Source organism: Thalassophryne amazonica, chromosome 9, assembly GCF_902500255.1.
Source record: "Thalassophryne amazonica chromosome 9, fThaAma1.1, whole genome shotgun sequence".
Classification (NCBI taxonomy): Eukaryota; Metazoa; Chordata; class Actinopteri; order Batrachoidiformes; family Batrachoididae; genus Thalassophryne; species Thalassophryne amazonica.
In genome coordinates, this window is record NC_047111.1 from 22,154,054 (window position 1) to 22,173,679 (window position 19,626).

General features: G+C 41.1%; 1 protein-coding gene across 1 annotated transcript in view; it reads left to right on the plus strand.

Moving 5' to 3' along the window:
- The first annotated feature begins 698 nt into the window (after positions 1-698).
- The window catches only part of rad51d (RAD51 paralog D), a 29,761-nt gene continuing 10,833 nt past the window's right edge, over positions 699-19,626 (plus strand). Inside the window, exons 1-7 of the mRNA XM_034177757.1 lie at positions 699-1,021; positions 1,198-1,259; positions 7,422-7,540; positions 11,613-11,694; positions 12,669-12,803; positions 12,884-12,964; positions 13,098-13,188. Coding sequence (XP_034033648.1) covers positions 940-1,021; positions 1,198-1,259; positions 7,422-7,540; positions 11,613-11,694; positions 12,669-12,803; positions 12,884-12,964; positions 13,098-13,188 — 652 coding nt within the window. The 5' untranslated portion in view covers positions 699-939. The remainder of the gene's footprint in view (positions 1,022-1,197; positions 1,260-7,421; positions 7,541-11,612; positions 11,695-12,668; positions 12,804-12,883; positions 12,965-13,097; positions 13,189-19,626) is intronic.

Below are 19,626 nucleotides of genomic sequence, written 5' to 3' on the forward strand. Positions count from 1 at the left end.
TTAAGGCAGCTTGAGTATTCACAAATTTACATTCTGTGTGTTGTGGCTGTAGACATTTTTATCCCTTCTGCATAAAAAAGGAGAAAAAGTAGTGAATACAAGTGACAAAAACAAGCCCTGAAAATGTCGCTGCAGACTAATACATAATGTGTTCTTGAACCACCAACAGTCCAAGAATGGAACCACTTTAAATTTTTTGTTCAGCTACAAGAAAACTTATCCAATAAATAACAGACTAAAAATGTGTAGCGGTTCAAAAAGAACAAACATACTTGAATTAGGTTACAGTCATAACTTTCAGGTAGTAAATATGGTAGAAACCCTGTTTTTAAAGGAATTCCCAACACAGGTCGTTTGAGATGTATTTGACATTTATTTAATATATATTATAAATGTATTTTTACTTTTCTTTTTAAACATTTTCTTCCATTTTGGTCTTGACAGGTGCAATATATATATGAACTTTAAACCCCGACTTTACTTTTATGCTGGAAAAAAAAAAAAAATATATATATATATATATATATATATATATATATATATATATATATATATATATATATATAAGTTCTGTTGCGTCCCCTTTCAGAAAATTGAGGGAACGACCCTACATTTCCCGAAATACCATGCGTCTGTTACGGCGTACAGTTAAGGTCATTTTTAGCTGCGGTTTTTTTTTTTTTTTTTTTAAATACAGTGAGTTGCGTTCTCGAAGAGTTGAAAGTTTCCACGTTTATGTTTAACTTTATCAGCGACTATTTTGTAAAACTAATCTAAATATATGTACTTGTGTACGTGAAACGGAGCTCGTCAAAAGCAGACTGACTGCCACATTTAAACATTTAAACTAACCGCGTAGCTAAAAACAACATAAGCTAACTAGCATTAGCTGTTTGATTGTGAACAGGGTGATAATAAATTAAAATAAATAAATTGAATATGGTGGTGTTGAGAGACGGATTGTGTCCTGGACTGGATGAAGATTTAGTTCGCGATCTACGAGCTGCTGAAGTTAAAACAGGTTAGTTTGTTGTCATCTTTGATACTTCGAAAGGACCACGTTTGAAAGTACTGCACTAGTTTGTATTTTACGTGGATGAATTTTTACCTTATCTTAGCACTGCAGTTAAATTCCTAAGTGCTTATTAAGTCATTTTGGAGATAAATGGTAACAGTTCTGATTTCTTCTTTCCACAGTGGAAGACTTGGTGTCGTCTGATATTGAGCAACTTGCTCAAAAATGTTCAGTATCCTACAAGGTAACTGTGTGATTCATGTGTCTGAGTGATCTGTATGGATCTCACAAAATTCTCAATTTCAATTTTTCAATTTATTTTCATTTATATAGCGCCAAATCACAACAGAGTTGCCTCAAAACTGTGTGAAGCGTAAATTCTCGTGTTTTTAAAAAAGGCAGTGGATATTGGTTAATATTGGTCACGTGATCATGAGGCTACGTACTTGTATTTGTTATTAATACGTAGATTCCTAATCTCCGTTAACCACTAACCCTAATCATCACCCCTATCCTTAACCCCCTAACCATAACAATAATAAATATAGCTGCAAGCAGCGATTGAGGGGTCGAAGCCCTGTTCACGCAATTCAACCCATGAATAACAGCCGTGCAAAGCTCCCAATGTCCCCCGCATCTTCCGATGCCATTACCTCTCTGTGCTACGACACTTTCGCATTAATGGCTACATATAGTTGCCGTTTTAAAAGTCTACTGTGCTGAAATTCACTTAAGGTACCAAAGTAACACTGCATGGAAAAATAAGCATCAAAATGTTCCGCTGGTCAGTATTAAGTTAATTTTATGTTGGGTACAAGTTTGAACACCTATAACATACCAATTTACTTTGGATACCTAACACAGTTTCATAAATCAAGACAACTGGAAAGTCTAATTGAGGGGAAATCACCCAAAATTGCATGTCACAATTGGCCACAGCACATTTAATGCACACAACTGACACTAAAATATGTCTTCTGTTGTTGATTCAGAGGCACTTTTTGTGTTTTTTATTTATATGGGTTCCACCGAATAACATACACATAAAATCATAAATCTGGCAATAATTTCTTCTTTAGTATATTCATGTGTACAAGTCAATCATATATCTCACAGTTCAATGGTTGCGAAAACGTGTCATTTTTGAAGCAGCTTTTAAGCTCCAGTTTTAAGCTCCAAATATATGTTGTTTACAATTTACAACTAATTCCATGCTGTCTATTTTTCGCAGGATATTTATTGTTTACAAATAGAATTTTTGCCTCCGTTTCCATACATTTCTTAGTGGCTGCATTATGACTGCCACGGATGCGAATTCCGTAACGGTTTTGTCACATATGTAAACCACCATTTCCTGATTATCTTCTTGATGTTTTTGTTCTAAAACTGGTTGTTGAGTTGTCAGTATCAACAATGGTGCTGAACACAACGGTATTTATGAATTTCAGTCTAAGCATGCTTGGTGGTGATTCTCGATCTTTCACTAAACTCACTAATTATTGTACGTCACGTCCGTAGACCAAACAGTACCTTAGTGCTCACAGTCTCCTAACCTATTATCATTGATTACTAATATTAGTAAACAACTTTTAAGCCTGGTATATCATTATATCACTCCATCTCATGCTTTATCTAACCTGTTTTCTGGTGGGGGTTTTTTTTTTAACTATTCTGCACTTCTCTATATTTTCCAATGAAAATCCATTGTTGTAGATCAAATGATTTACAACAAAGTTCTAATGCATCAGTTCAGTGTACAAGGTGACAAAAGGTTTTCTGTATACTATTTACACCTTACTTCATGCCCTTCTGGACTTGGACCCCTAATAATAATTTAAAAAAGCTTAAACCAGGTTATGAAGGAGCCACATTTTAGTTTGGATTCTGCGGTGGCAATAAACAAATGTATGTGAACCTTTGAGCTTTTGCACATTTAAATGTTGGAATGACAGCAAGTTTAAAAAAAATGCTTCTGCATATAAAAATTTCTGAAAGGATGCCCCCTTTAAGTTCACAGTGAAAACTAATCTGGGCAACATGACTTAAATGAAGTAAAAATATAAAAGCCAAAATGATGGCTTGCATAAGTAGTGGCACCCTTTAGTATAAAACAAGTAAATTATCACTTTTACAGCCAGTTTTCTTCAGACAAGTCAGGGAATGAATACATGAATGTTTCCAAGTCACTGAATATGTCTTTGACTTTATTTACATCAGTCATGAAGAAGTACAAACAGTTTGGTAAATCTGTCTGGAGGAGGCAGTTCTCAAAAACTGCATAACCGTGCTGGAAGAAGTCAAATGCGGAAAGCCATCAAGACACCCAGGCAACCCTGAAGAAGTTACAGGCTTCTGTAGCTGTGATTAGAGAAATTGTGCATCGTGCAACTTCCGCATTTTGCATAATCAGGTATAAATCTTCAGTGAAGTGGTATAGAGGAGAATTTTCTGAAAAAGAAGACTTGGAAAGCTCTGCTGCTGTTTGCCAGAAGGCACGTGTGAGATGAAAGCCTAGATTAGGTCTGTTTTATTGGATGAAAATCCTTCTCTGCTTCACTGATGCACAATGCAGAACTTGCGCTATGCACAGTTTCTCCAATTGCAGCCACAGATGCTTATAACTTCTTCAGTGGTGTCTTGGTGGCTTCCCTCACTCTTCTCCTTCTTGCACAGTCACTCAGTTTTGAGAAGTATTTCTTCCAGACAGATTTGCCCCATGATACCATCCTGTCTGTATTTCTTATTGATGGATGTAAATGAAGTCCAAGACATAATGAGTGACTTGGAAATGTTCATGACTTGTCTGAAGAAAACTGGGTATAAACGTGATGATTTACTTATTTTACAGTAAAGGGTGCCATTACTTACCCAGCCCATCATTTTTGTTTTTATATTTGTATTTAATTTCTCTTGATGTTGAAATATATTTGTCACTGTGTGTTTAAAGGGCATCATTATATATATATATTTTATACAGAGAAAGCAGATTTCAATTTTGTTTAAAAAAAGTTGTCATTCCAACATTCAGATGTGTAAAAGCTCCAGGCTTCACATACTTTTTTTTTTGCTGCTTTTTCTTGTGATTTTGTTGGATTTATGTCGTGTTTCCACCTACATAAAATGTTTAGCTCAGGTTCACATTATCCAGGAGAAGGTTAGCGTTCTGTCAATATTCGTTTATTGCAATTTTCTTCAGAAGAAGCAAATATAAAATCTTGCTAGCGCAGCTTACAGTGTGGCCTATCCTGGGCTTGCTCTGAGTTTAAGGGTTGAAAGTCAGATTTGATTTATGTCCACCATACTTTCACAGTGGTTCTCTTCTTCAATGAATCACAGTTTAACACGGGTCAAAAGCAGTTTTCTTCTCCAATGAAACGGAAAAGTAGAAAGTCCTCACATAACTGAAATAACTGTCAAAATTATTATTTTTTTCTTTCTTGAAAAATGAAATGGCTGTTAAAATAGCAGCCGATTAGTTTTGTGTTGAATGATTATTTCATGATTGCTGTTTTAGTTGAAGTTGGCGGCATCACATTACTATTATTATTATTTTTTGCCAGTTTTTCCTGTGGTTTTAAAAAAAGTGACAAATATGTTGTGCAACCTAACTTATTTATTTATTTGAATGATTATTATTTTTGTTGCTCAATACTGCAGACAAACTTCCACATTCATTGTAATTATGATCAATCACATCCATGGTTTTATTTTGAAAAAATGAGCACTTAAAAAAAAAAGAAACTTGGCCATGTCTTACTTGGAATAAATAATGTGGTGTGGGCAGCTGAGGCTGTGACCTCTAGAACGTTGATCTTTGACACAGTTACACCCACATGCGCCACAAATTCCTCAGTGTGGAGGTAAATGTATTATATTTGATGGGCTGTAATTTAAAAAGTCACCCTAGAAGCAGACCACCCACTGCATTTATTATGTGGATTCATGGTGAGTCAGATTATGAGGCTAACAGGTTTGAGCTTGAAACTGTTTGGTCGCACACCATCAGTGCACTGAAGAACAAGTTTCAGTTCATTTTCCTTTCTGAATATTTCATTGTATTTTCCACCCTTGATCATCATAATCATCATCATCAAATTGTCAACAAGAAATAATGGCAAATGCTGTGTGTGTATATGTCTCTCTCTCTAATAATCATTTTAGCTTTTTAATGTGTTGTTGTCTCTGTTACATTAATACCTAGAGATCAAAGATCTCCCTGCCAACAACAAAAAAAAAATCATACATTACTGACATTTATAAATACGTTTTCTTACTGAATTCTGGGTTTCAGATAGGGAATGTACTGAAGCCCTGAAATGCTCACATTGCCCACTAGATGGTGACAAAAGCTGCTGAAATGTGTGGCAAGGTCTGGACTGTTTATTCATTTGATCTACTTACAGTTGTGTCCCTGACCTTATGGGCCACTTGCTTTGGCTCACCAGCAGTATAAAAATAAAAGGCTCCTCTTGCTGTTGTTGTTTTTCAGTATATAGAGTGTTGCTGTTTACATTTTTCTTTTCAGTGAAGTAGAAGTGAGCAGAGCTCATGAGAGGAACTCTGCTTTGTCACTTTCTGACCTTATGGGCAGATAACATAGCAAGTTTAAGGATTATGGTGTTTTTCACAACTGTAGAAATGTTCCTGTATATTTCTAAGCCTGGAAGTGGAACCAGAACAGTCTTGTAGATAAAACTGTGTCAGTGTGTGGGTGGACGGGCCACAGAAGTCAATCCAAGTGTTCACGGTACACAGACGAGAGACTCGGTAACATGTCATTCTCTGTGGTCCACCGTCGTTGCTCTTGCTGCAGGGGCCAAATTTGGCACTCGGAACCCAGAAACTGTTTTTTTTTTTTTTTTTTTTTTTTACTAACAGTTCATCTGTGCATTGATTTTACAGTTCAACAGCTAAACGTGCAAAATGTTGTAAAATAACAACAACAAATCTTGAGGTCACTCAGAGACAGTGTTGCCACAGTTACTTTGAAAAATTAATCCAATTACTGATGACTCCTTGAAAAAGTACCTTACTTACTTTACTGATTACTCAGTTTTAAAGGTAACTAAGCTAGATTACCAGTAGCTGCTGACAACACCACCCCACTACCACCACCACCACCACCACCTAAACATGAAAATGATAACCATTTTTCCAAATGTTCACTTTACTGGAAGTGAATTTTTAACAGTAATGTAAAGAAAACAATGTATGTCCTGATATTTTAAGTTGAATTTAAATACTATTTCCTGAAAAAAAAAGTAAAACATTAAATAAAGTCTAAACATTTTAGTTGTTGAAAGTATTATTATTATTATAAGTAGTAGTATGAATAAATGTCTCCAAAAGTGGACCTTTAATCTACGGGTGTTGTTGGGGGCCAGGTCCCTCTCCCCCATGCCCCCTTTCCATCTGGATTTGCCCCTGGTTTGCTGTCTGAGCAGGAAGAAAGGATAACGTGTATTTATGCAGAAAACATGACCAGATTGACAGGTAAGAAAGTTTTATCAGGGTTTTTTTTTTCATCATGCCGTCCTCAGAGACTTTTGGCGCATTTGGGTGGAAAGAGAGCGCTAGTATTTGTTGTTAACGCATTGCGGGTCTTCAGCTGGTTTTAGTGAGGACACTTACAGCGGCACCAAATTTTAAAGAAAAAGTGTAAAAATGTCTCAGTATAGCTTGGTGCAGGTGTGCTGCCGTCACCGCGCTTTGAGACACGACAACTGTTTTTCAACTCGGAGCTACTCTGCCCATGGGCCAGTTTTACTGATGTGTGGTTCCCGTGTCTTGGACTTGAACATTTGTCTTTAGATTAATACTTTAAGGTGGATGCAGATGCAAATTTTGGTGCTTTTACAAATAGAACGATTCTCTTGAGATTTGTAGTTATCTGATGTACTGTTAACAGAAGTGGGTCAGGCGTAGGAACGCGTGCTGGTTCTGGCTGTTACTGTGTCCACAAACGCATAAAGAGAGAATAGAAAAAGTTAACTAGAATAGCACTCAGTAGAGGATGTGCACTATGTAGTGTCATATGTAATATCTGTGGACAAGAACTTTGGAACCTGAGTGAGTCTGCAATGTCCAAGTATTTATGGACCTTCGCTCCATCTGTCCTTTTTTAACCTTTATGTTAATTTAGGCCTCAATCCATTTTGTAATCCTTAACCCATTCCAGCAGCCCCTTCCTGTCTGAAAATGTGTTTTTGTCCATCAGATCCGGATTGTTTTCTGGATCTTGGCCAAAGTGCATCTGGGTTAAATATGCATAAAGTTTTCTCATGGAGGCCGGTTGATTATTTTATGAGAATTGTCCCATCTTGCACTATTAACAAATGTTGGGTTGGGGGGTGGGTGGGGCCTGACTCCTTGGCTGATCCATGAAGACGTGCTTTGTGTCTTTCAGGCTCTGTTTGCCATCCGCAGGGTGCTGCTGGCCCAACACACCGCCTTCCCCGTCTCAGGAGCCCATCTGTATGAAGAACTGTTGAGCTCCACAGCCATCATCTCCACCGGAAATCCCAGGTAAAGACAATTCTGCTCACGCGGCAGCACACGGCTCCCTCTGTGGGAATTTAAATACGGGCTCAGTGCCATAGGAGCAGAATGCAGGGTTCACCTCCGGAATAAAATATCCACCCGCAAGGACACATCTTCACATCCTGAATTAAATTAACAGACAGTAAATTACTGAGGAAAAGAACCCGCTTTTGTGGCAAGTTTCATTTGATGGCACTTTGTAACCTTCGTTTGATGCAGTGGTTCATTAAATGGACGTAGAATTTAATGTTAAAGTGTCACATGGAATGATTTGTTAAAAAGAAGCCGTATTAAGCCTTTGTTCAAGTTTGCTAGCAGACACGTGGGAAACTCGAAGCTTTTTAAAACCTTGAAATCGGAGTGTCCTGCAGGCAGCCAAACACCATGGAAGTAGTATTAGCGATGTTTCTTAAGCGCTAATTGTCAACAAAATGACAGTGTGTGGATGTCAACAGACAGTTTACCTTCTCACAGATGAAATTAATCCCAATAGAATTCCAATATAAATCCAAAGCACAAAATAGCCTCCAGGCTAAAACATAGCTTTCTCACTTCTTGTTGATGTCAGTCCTGGGCAGGCTTCTCTTTAATTCCATAGTAGGCTAGCAGAGGATTTGATTGGCTGGTCAGTGGACCTATCAGGTTTTTGTTGAGCTATGGCAACAGGCATGATTTTTGGTACGTCAATGACTGGACCCTCCGTGTGGGAAAACTGCTATGAGGAATGGGGTGGAAACTGTATGAATTTGTGTAAAGTGTTGTTTTTTTGTGCAAAAATGACATTTTCTCAGCTTTGTCAGTAATTCCAAGTCTTTCTGCAATAGTTTACACATTTACCAACATCACAAAAGTCAAGCAACATTACACCCAGTGAGTCAAAAAGTCGCACATTCTCGAGGAATATTGGTTTCTCAGAATGCAAAAGATGGAGAACCACACCCTACTTTTTTCTGGGTCAGACTCAAAACTTCTCAGTCACCCCTCATATCTCCCAGCTGGCTTGGGAACACCTCTGGATTCTCCAAATGAAGAGTTATAGCACTTGACTGAGGATAGGGAAGTGTGGGATGAGGATAGGGAAGTGTGGGATGAGGTGCTTGGTCTGCTGTTCCTGTGACCCGGACCTGGTAAAAAAAAAGCAGGCAATAAATTTGATCTTTGTGTAGTTGTGCTGCCCTGATTTTATCATTTTATTTTTATTTTTTTTATGCCTTGCCTGTGTTTTGCTCGTGAAGTTGCTCGCGGTGCCTCCTGATACATCAGCCGCATTAACTTGATCTCCAGCTTGTCGACTTTCCACAAAAAACCAACTGAGCAGTGATAGGTCCTTAAAAGAGGTTTGTGGTACATGATAAAATTAAAATTTAATGGCTGAATGAAGGCAGAGATTCCCTCTGCAGCCTACGCGGCGTTGGGTTACAGCCGCTGCTAAGCTGCAGCGCTCAGATAGAGTATCGCTCGCTGCTCTCCTGCACATCGATGGGCTGCAACACATAATAATTTGGTTATCTTTAGGACGACGGAGCACAAAGCTGATAAATATGCCACAGAAATGTTTCTTTGTCCGGGGCACAAACCGCTCTGGACACGTCTGTGAAATGGGCCGGCGAGAAATAATTTATAGGCTGTTACCTTCACTGTTTCAGCGTAATTAATGACCTCAGGTGGTTTTTCTTTCTCTCTGCGGCTCTTGTTAAGCAGTTTTCATTAATTTGTTACTGCTTTGGACTTGTGATATAAAACTGACTAAGCCCCGGCTGCTGGTTTTGAGTAGAGGTGCCACCACTGCCCCCTAGTGGTGATATGTGTGAACTGAATGAATAATGCCACTCCAAACAACCTGCAGAACCCTCAGTCTCACATTTTAGAACCAGTGAAGTCACTTTAACCTGTGCTTAACTTCTCACCGTAATATTCAGTAGGATGGCCTCACATGAGGTGTTAGACAAGTCACAGTTTAACCATCATCACCATCATCATCATCCGGCTGTAGCCTTCTGGAGATGCTCCACCTTCAGCCCCGGCTGTGTCGGTTTCACCGAGCCTCTGTCGCATACGTCATCATGCAAAGACGATGACATTCCACAAACTGTACGGACCATTGGCTGAAAGCCGGCGTCGTCGAACCCAGACGCTGCCGTGCTGCTGATAGACGAGACACTTGAAGCTTCAGGAAAGACTGATCATCATCCAGACAGCACTCAGAAATCCCCAGCGTTCCTTCAGAATTCTCAGAAATTGGTGCAACCAAACAACTGAGGTTTGAGGAAAAAATGCACCCATGAGATGTTAAGTCCTCCATCAAACTGTTTTCTCAATCTTGCAGTTGCTGTTATTGTTCAGTGCTTCCTCTGTAATCATTTTGTGGTGGTGGGCTGCCGCTGATTCAGCAGGTCAGGTGCACGTTATAGCTGCATGCACACGTTTATTTGATCGCCAAATGCAGTGATGTTGAAACAAACCTGGGAACAAAACATTCTACGGAAATACAGTTGTCAGTTGACCCGAGTAGTAGGTTTTTCTTTATGAAGTAGTACATCATGTGTATCTGACAGAGCGTCCGTCTCTCTCTGCTTCATAAGTGCGGAGCAATAACAGGCAGCGCTCAGTGCTGCCACACTTAAAACATTTCACTCTCCTTCACTTAAAATACACACAAAGTCTATTTTTTTTGTCTGTTTTTGTGATATATATAGCAATTTACATGGAAAATAAATGATTTCCCCACCCCTGTTTTGGTGGCTGTTTTCTTCCTGCTTACAAGGACTGTACAGGTGTGTAGCCAGAGGGGCAAAGGGTTGAAGGTCCACTTCTAAAGAGCCTGATCCTGTCAGAACTCAGAAGCTAAGCAGAGCAGGATCTGGTTAGTACTTGGATGGGAGACCTCTTTGGAACACCAGCGGCTGTGTGTGTTTCTCTAGGTACAACTGGAGTTGTGTCAGGAAGGGCATCTGACGTAAAACTTGTGCCAATTACCAATGCGGATCGGGCTGTATCTGCTGTGGCGACCCCGAACAAAACTGGGAGCAGCTGAATGAACAACAACTAGCTAGGGTACCCGGCGCTGCCCGGGTTAACCTGTTTTAGACACAATCATTTTAATCAAAACAATTGCCCAACATTTGTTTTTGTAATGCTGATGTCTTAAAAATGTAATAGTTAATGGACTAAAGTTTGTCCAGCAGAACTATAAGAGGTGGACTCCCCAAACTAAGTGGAAATACTTGGTTAAAAGACAAACACATTTGCAGTCCTTCATGCAGACTTTGCTTTGCAATCAAATTTATAACAAAATTACACACAAAAGGTAGGTAACAGTAAATGTAAATATCAGTGAATCAAAATTGAGGTAGTGGTGTATTTCACAGTTTTTACATTGCGATTTTACAAACATAAAATGAATGTATTCAGACAGGAAGGCAAACTGGGTTGTACAGGACAGTCAGGTGCTTAATAGTTGAGAACATAAAGTAGCTGTAGAAAGGGATTAAATAGACAGAGATGGCCAACACATATACAGGGCTGGAAATTTGAATCTGCCTGGTCATACCCACAGCCGGCTATTTTGGGGGGATTGGTATCAGCTTGTTCCCCATGTCATGAGGATTCAGAATATATATAGTTTTTAGGGCTACATATTATAGTTTGGGAGTTTAGCCCGGACAGACAGACACCAACAATTATACTGTTGTTATTTGGGGTGTGGCGTTGGTTGGAGGGTGCAGACTGGACTTCCTCCACTGCAAATAAAAATTGTCAAGGAAACTTTCACCTCTAAAACTCTGTGATTGACAAAAAATAACATCCGAACATCTGTGGACTGACGTAGCATTTATTAGCATTACGTCTTTGGCAGAGGTAACACGTTTCCAGCGTCTTTTTTGAAATATCGCGTTTGACCCAAACCCAGTGGCTGAGCTGGATAAAGCTTAAACAGCGGCCATTAAATTGAACTCTGCTAAGTTCCTTCTTTATCCAACAGCAGTATTTATTTATTTATTTATTTATTGCTGTGAGTAATCCTTGTGAGAAATGAACTGGACGTTGTTCCTCACAGCTTAGATCAACTGCTGGATTCTGGGGTGTATACCGGAGAGATAACGGAGCTGTGTGGCAGTCCCGCCAGCGGCAAAACGCAGGTAAACATGTCCTCCCTTCCTGCCATATCACTGATTTTATTTATTTATTTTAACGTGTTCCTTCATGTCTGCTATCATAAGAAAATGTTACTCTGGATGACGAGCGTTTTTCTACCTTTTGAGTGTCAGAATGTCTGAGAAATACAAAAATCAAGAAAAATGTTCTGAAGGGGGAAACTATTATTTAAACTTGAAGGAAAAGGTCATGATGAGAATAAAAGAATGTCTTTGGAGAATTGCGTTGTAAGAAGTCATAATAAAAAGCTGAAGGTGATGAGAATAAAGTCATAATTGGACCATTTTTTTTAAATAAAAAAATATTTATTTCACAAGTCATATGTTCAGATGTTATAATTTGTCACATATTATTGTGACCTCATTTTATTGTAACATCGCAGCCTTTTTTGCTGTATTTTTTAGTCTTAAAAAATACAACTTTATAATAAATATGTTAATGTTGGAAAATGGACTTTTCCTCATTATGACATTTAAAGTGTTTTTTGTTATAACATCACAGCTGCAGTTCATTTATTTAATTTCATATTTTGAGTTTTCAGAAAAAATATCACTTTAACCTAATATCTTTTTTGTAGGGGTTGACCAGTAATCAGTGTCGATAATTATTGGTCAGCCCCTAATTTTTTTGTAAACTTTTTTTTCCTCTTAAAATCAGCTGGGGTCAACCGATTATTGGCCTGACCGATTATCAGCGCTGAATATCGGTTGACCCCTGATTTTTGTAAACTTTCGTTCCTGTTAAAATGCACACTTAGGACTTTTTCATCAGACTTTTAAGGTAATTTTCGTTGAGTAAAACTTTTTTCTTTCAAATGTGACACTTTTACTCTCTGACCTGTTTTTCTCTTTCAGCAGCGCATCTCATCGTCTGTTGTAGTTTCTAGGTTGAGTGAGTGAGTGATTGATTGATTTATTTATTTTTGTCATCACGTGTGTTGGCTGCTCTTCTGTGATAGGTGTGCCTTGGCGTCGCCGCGCACGTCTCCCACCAGCTGAAACAGAGCGTGATTTACGTGGATACGACAGGCGGGTTGTCAGCCAGCCGCCTCCTTCAGATGCTGCACGCTGAGACGAGTAACACAGACGAGCAGGTGGGACACCAGCCGTTAACTTTGGAAACGCACAGTGGCATGTGACATCACACTGACTGTGTGACATCATCATTTTCTAGATGCAAGCTCTTCAGAGGATCCACGTCTTTCAGATTTTTGATGTCTTCTCTTTACTCGACTGTCTGTATGATCTTCAGCAGGTTTGTTTGTTGTTAGTTTTTTTTACTATAAGTACTGTCATGCTACTTTAAACACACTGACAGTCATGCTGCTCCCGCGGGAGCTTTAAGGAAGACGGATCAAATTTTCAGCACTCTAATTTTGTTGCATCAGGCGTCTGTTGGTGGCGGCTCGGTGAAGGCGGTGATCGTGGACTCCGTGTCAGCTGTTATCGCTCCTCTGCTGGGAGGCAAACAGAATGAAGGTGATATCTCTGTCTGCTGTTTGCACCCGAGCCAGTAAATACCAAACGTCTGTCATCATCTGAAATAAACATCACCACAGGGCTCAGGAACGCCGCGTCGGTGTTCACTCATCAAAAACATGGAAGTTTCACACCAACTCACACAACAACTTCAGTGTTTAATGTAGAAACTAGTCAAATTCATCTCACCTGGCTGTTCTGAAATGTTTTTTTATTTATTTTACTTTTTTTTTATTTAATAAGTTCAAACCAGTTTGCCTCTAGTCTTTATTGATTTATTTATTCCAGTTCAATAAACCACAGATCACTGACCAGGATTTATGTCTCATATCATGAACACTCACAGTTAACGCAAGTTTTGACAAAAATTTTAACAACCGCGACATCCCCTCAGATAATTCACTTTAGTAATTTACAGTAGTGTTCAGAATAATAGTTGTGCTATGTGACTAAAAAGATTAATCCAGGTTTTGAGTATATTTCTTATTGTTACATGGGAAATTATTGTTACAGTAGATTCAGTAGATTCTCACAAATCCAACAAGACCAAGCATTCATGATATGCATACTCTTAAGGCTATGAAATTGAGCTATTAGTAAAAAAAAAAAAAAAAAAGTAGAAAAGAGGGTGTTCACAATAATAGTAGTGTGGCATTCAGTCAGTGAGTTCGTCAATTTTGTGGAACAAACAGGTGTGAATCAGGTGTCCCCTATTTAAGAATGAAGCCAGCACCTGTTGAACATGCTTTTCTCTTTGAAAGTCTGAGGAAAATGGGACGTTCAAGATATTGTTCAGAAGAACAGCATAGTTTGATTAAAAAGTTGATTGGAGAGGGGAAAACGTATACGCAGGTGCAAAAAATTATAGGCTGTTCATCTACAATGATCTCCAATGCTTTAAAATGGACAAAAAAAAAACCAGACGCATGGAAGAAAATGGAAAACAACCATCAAAATGGATAGAAGAATAACCAGAATGGCAAAGGCTCACCCATTGATCAGCTCCAGGATGATCAAAGACAGTCTGGAGTTACCTGTAAGTGCTGTGACAGTTAGAAGATGCCTGTGTGAAGCTAATTTATTTGCATGAATCCCCCGCAAAGTCCCTCTGTTAAATAAAAGACATGTACAGAAGAGGTTACAATTTGCCAGAGAACACTGGCCTAAAGAGAAATGGAGGAATATTACAGTAAAACTGTTCTTTTTGGGTCCAAGGGCCGCAGACAGTTTGTGAGACGACCCCCAAACTCTGAATTCAAGCCACAGTTCACAGTGAAGACAGTGACCAGACGTCATCTCCACCTCGTTGCCGAGATATCATACTTCATAGGAGGTACTACTCTCAGCCTTTTTTTGAGATTTATAAATCTGTGATTGTGAGTGTTTGCAGGAGAACTGGTCGTTTTGGTGGAGGCTGTGCATGACGGCGCTCCTTTTCCTCTGAGACCACTGCAACGTGTTGAGTGAGAGGTGGAGGTGGCATTCCCACCGTTGTTGTTACTGGGTGTACACACACCCACACTTGACTGTCTTTGTTCTTCGCCAGCAGTACCAGATCCGACAGTCGGGGACGGTGATCACCTGGGAATTCGGGACTTGGCGGCTCCAGTATTCACCAGGTTCTGGTGGGCGTCTATGGAGGCCGACATCCAGGAATATATCCAGGCCTGCACCACCTGTGCCAGGGGCAAGGCAGTACATAAGAAGGCCCAAGGGCTTCTCCAGCCGCTGCCGGTGCCTCATCGCCCCTGGTCCCACATCGGCCTGGATTTCGTCACGGGCCTCCCGCCGTCCCAGGGCAACACCACCATCTTCACGATAGTGGACCGATTCTCCAAGGCGGCCCACTTCGTGGCCCTCCCGAAGCTCCCAACAGCCCAGGAGACAGCAGACCTCCTGGTCCACCACGTCGTCCGTCTGCATGGGATACCCTCCGACATCGTCTCTGATCGTGGTCCCCAGTTCTCCTCACACGTCTGGAGGAGCTTCTGCAGGGAACTGGGGGCCACCGTGAGCCTCTCGTCCGGGTACCATCCACAGACGAACGGACAGGCAGAGCGGGCCAACCAGGACTTGGAACAGACCCTCCGATGCGTCACATCCGCGCACCCGACGGCCTGGAGTAACCATCTGGCCTGGATCGAGTATGCGCATAACAGCCAGGTGTCTTCTGCCACCGGCCTCTCCCCATTTGAGGTGTGTTTGGGGTATCAGCCCCCGTTGTTTCCCGTGGTGGAGGGAGAGGTCGGTGTGCCCTCGGTCCAGGCCCACCTGCGGAAGTGCCGTCGGGTGTGGCGCTCCGCCCGTTCTGCCTTGTTGAAGGCCCGGACGAGGGCGAAGACCCATGCAGACCGCCGGCGATCCCCGGCCCCTGCTTACCAGCCCGGGCAGGAGGTGTGGCTTTCCACGAAGGACATCCCCCTCCAGGTGGACTCCCCAAAACTTCAGGACAGGTACATTGGCCCCTTCAGGATCCTCAAAGTCCTCAGTCCTGCCGCAGTGAAGCTCCAACTCCCGGCTTCTCTGCGGATCCATCCGGTTTTCCACGTGTCCCGCATCAAACCTCACCACACCTCACCCCTCTGTGCTCCCGGACCGGCGCCGCCTCCTGCTCGGATCATCGACGGGGAGCCGGCTTGGACGGTGCGCCGGCTCCTGGACGTCCGTCGGATGGGTCGGGGGTTCCAGTACTTGGTGGACTGGGAGGGGTATGGACCCGAAGAACGCTCCTGGGTGAAGAGGAGCTTCATCCTGGATCCAGCCCTCCTGGCCGACTTCTACCGCCGACACCCCGACAAACCTGGTCGGGCGCCAGGAGGCGCCCGTTGAGGGGGGGGTCCTGTTGTGTGGGCCGCCAGAAGAGGAGGTACTGCTGGCCCACCACCAGAGGGCGCCCTGCCTGAAGTGCGGGCTTCAGGCACGAGAGGGCGCTGCCGCCATGGACACAGCCGGGGGTGACAGCTGTCGCTCATTACCTCTTGACAGCTGTCACCCATCTACTCAACATCATCTCACTCCATAAAGACCAGACGTCATCTCCACCTCGTTGCCAAGATATCATACTTCATAGGAGGTACTACTCTCAGCCTTTTTTTGAGATTTATAAATCTGTGATTGTGAGTGTTTGCAGGAGAACCGGTCGTTTTGGTGGAGGCTGTGCATGACGGCGCTCCTTGTCCTCTGAGACCACTGCAACGTGTTGAGTGAGAGGTGGAGGTGGCATTCCCACCGTTGTTGTTACTGGGTGTACACACACCCACACTTGACTGTCTTTGTTCTTCGCCAGCAGTACCAGATCCGACAGTCGGGGACGGTGATCACCTGGGAATTCGGGACTTGGTGGCTCCAGTATTCACCAGGTTCTGGGGCGGCGGAAATCGTGTGGTTCCGGCTCTTCTCAGGACAGACGTCTTCTATCCTCGAGCCTGCCCACACGTCACCTCTGTGTATTGACTGTTATGATATTCTGTGATTGTCTGTATGTAGGTTGTGCACATTCACAACATTAAATTGTTATATTTTGGCTCATCTATTGACCGTTCATTTGCGCCCCCTGTTGTGGGTCCGTGTCACTACACTTTCCCAACACAGGATTGCTAAAAAAGCAGTTTGAACATAATAGTTTTGAGTTTATAGCATCAACAGCAGATGCTACTATTATTGTGAACACCCCCTTTTCTACTTTTTTTTTTTTTAACTAATAGCCCAATTTCATAGCCTTAAGAGTGTGCATATCATCTTGTTGGATTTGTGAGAATCTACTGAATCTACTGTAACAATAATTTCCCATGTAACAATAAGAAATATACTCAAAACCTGGATTAATCTTTTTAGTCACATAGCACTACTATTATTCCGAACACTACTGTATTTTACTAAATTGAATTATCTGAGGGGATGTCGCGGTTGTTAAAATTTTTGTCAAAACTTGCGTTAACTGCGAGTGTTCATGATATGAGACATAAATCCTGGTCAGTGATCTGTGGTTTATTGAACTGGAATAACTAAATCAATAAAGACTAGAGGCAAACTGGTTTGAACTTATTAAATAAAAAAAAACAAAAACATTTCAGAACAGAACAGGAAACAAGGTACCAGTAGATTCAGTAGATTCTCACAAATCCAACAAGACCAAGCATTCATGATATGCACACTTTTAAGGCTATGTAACTGGGCTATTAGTAAAAAAAAAAAAAAAGAAAAAAAAGAAAAGGGGGTGTTCACAATAATAGTAGCATCTGCTGTTGATGCTACAAACTCAAAACTATTATGTTCAAACTGCTTTTTTAGCAATCCTGTGAATCACTAAACTAGTATTTAGTTGTATAACCACAGTTTTTCATGATTTCTTCACATCTGCGAGGCATTAATTTTCTTGGTTTGGAACCAAGATTTTGCTTGTTTACTAGTGTGCTTGGGGTCATTGGGCCTCATGTATCAACGTGCGTACGGCGATATTTGAGCGTATATGGGATGTACGCCAAAACGGCTGCGCCACTTGGCATTTATCAGTGTGGTGGTTGGCGTATGCTGCACTGAAAATATACACCAGGTCGAGAGGTTTTGTAAATTATACGCCAAAATGAACCAGCACTGGAATCCACATAAAAATGAAAATGATCGGCCTGATAAACAGTGCCATCATACAAATCAATGCATATGTTACATAAATAACACTTTCTTGATTATACTACATAATAATCAATACAAATCCCGCTTTTGCGGGATTGTTGGTCTATCAAGCATGATCCGTGGCCACAGCGCTGACCGCAAAGAAAGCGCTGCTCGCCTTTTTCTCCAGAGCCTGGAGCCAGAGCAGCGCTGAGCTTAACTTTATGTGCTGTGATCGTTTTAGACAAATTGTTTATTACAACTGTAGTGTTTTCATTCCCTTTGCCTGTGCTGCAATCAGGTTGTGTCGTCTCCATTCGTTTGTCACAATAAAATAAATTAAGAAATACATTTTAAGAATAAAGAAATCTGAAAAATTAGGCCTGTCTGTTTATAAGTATCTTCTCGCCCAGAAGAAAAAAGAGCGCCAACAACTACTCATAACTGTGTTTGTAACTCGGAAACAGACACCTGCTGCAGCCAGGTGTGAGTGGAAAAAGGCGCGGCCTCAGGACGCAGAGGCGCTATCTGTGAAATACTGGTCAGTCACTATTAATAATTTCTTATGTGTCCAACCTCGTACATTGATCGTTAAAATTAAATTCGTTAGTTCTAAAAGCCATCATATTATTTATAGGAAAACATTCTATTTTTATTTCTCAAACAAATGTTTGGGCCTGAAAACAGTTTGGTCTTATTTTTCTACTAAGGTTTGAACTTTGAGAGTGTTTACACACGAGAGAAAAGTGAGAAAATGTTCATGCCTGATTGAGAAAGTGTATAAAGTAGTTTTACAGGGTTTTTACAGCTTTAAAACGTCTATAATAATTGTAAAAAAAAAACGCTGACTACGTCGCAGTTTCGCGTATTACGGGCTATTTTTAGAACGTAACTCCCGCGATAAACGAGGGACCACTGTAACACTTTTTTGATTATACTACAAAACAGTTAATACGACGGCCGCTTTTGACGCTCTATTGGCACGTGTCGTGATTGGTGGAGTTCTTTTTCTTTGCCGTCTTCCTGCCTTCCATGTCGTAAAATGAGGGTGTCTCTGAAGCAGAGTGAATATTTATGGGCGTGTTTATTATAATTACGATTGTTTTCACCTGCCGCATTTATCAAGGTCGCGTCAGACGTACGTCGGAAATGGGCAGACGTGCACTGCTTGATACATGTCACGGCAACTTTGGTGTACTTCAAATTTACACCGTAAATTTACGCCACAAGTGCTCAACTTTGATACATGAGGCCCATTGTCTTGTTGAAACACCCATTTCAAGGGCATGTCCTCTTCACCATAAAGCAATATGACCTCTTCAAGTATTTTGACATATCCAAACTGATCCATGATACCTGGTATGCGATATATAGGCCCAACACCATAGTAGGAGAAACATGCCCATATCATGATGCTTGCACCACCATGCTTCACTGTCTTCACTGTGAACTGTGGGTTGAATTCAGAGTTTGGGGGTCGTCTCACAAACTGTCTGCGGCCCTTGGACCCAAAAAGAACAATTTCACTCTGATCAGTCCACAAAATATTCCTCCATTTCTCTTTAGGCCAGTTGATGTGTTCTTTGGCAAATTGTAACCTCTTCTGCACATGGCTTTTATTTAACAGAGAGACTTTGCGGGGGATTCATGCAAATAAATTAGCTTCACACAGGCGTCTTCTAACTGTCACAGCACTTACAGGTAACTCCAGACTGTCTTTGATCATCCTGGAGCTGATCAGTGGGTGAGCCTTTTCCATTCTGGTTATTCTTCTATCCATTTTGATGGTTGTTTTCCATTTTCTTCCACACGTCTGTTTTTTTTTTT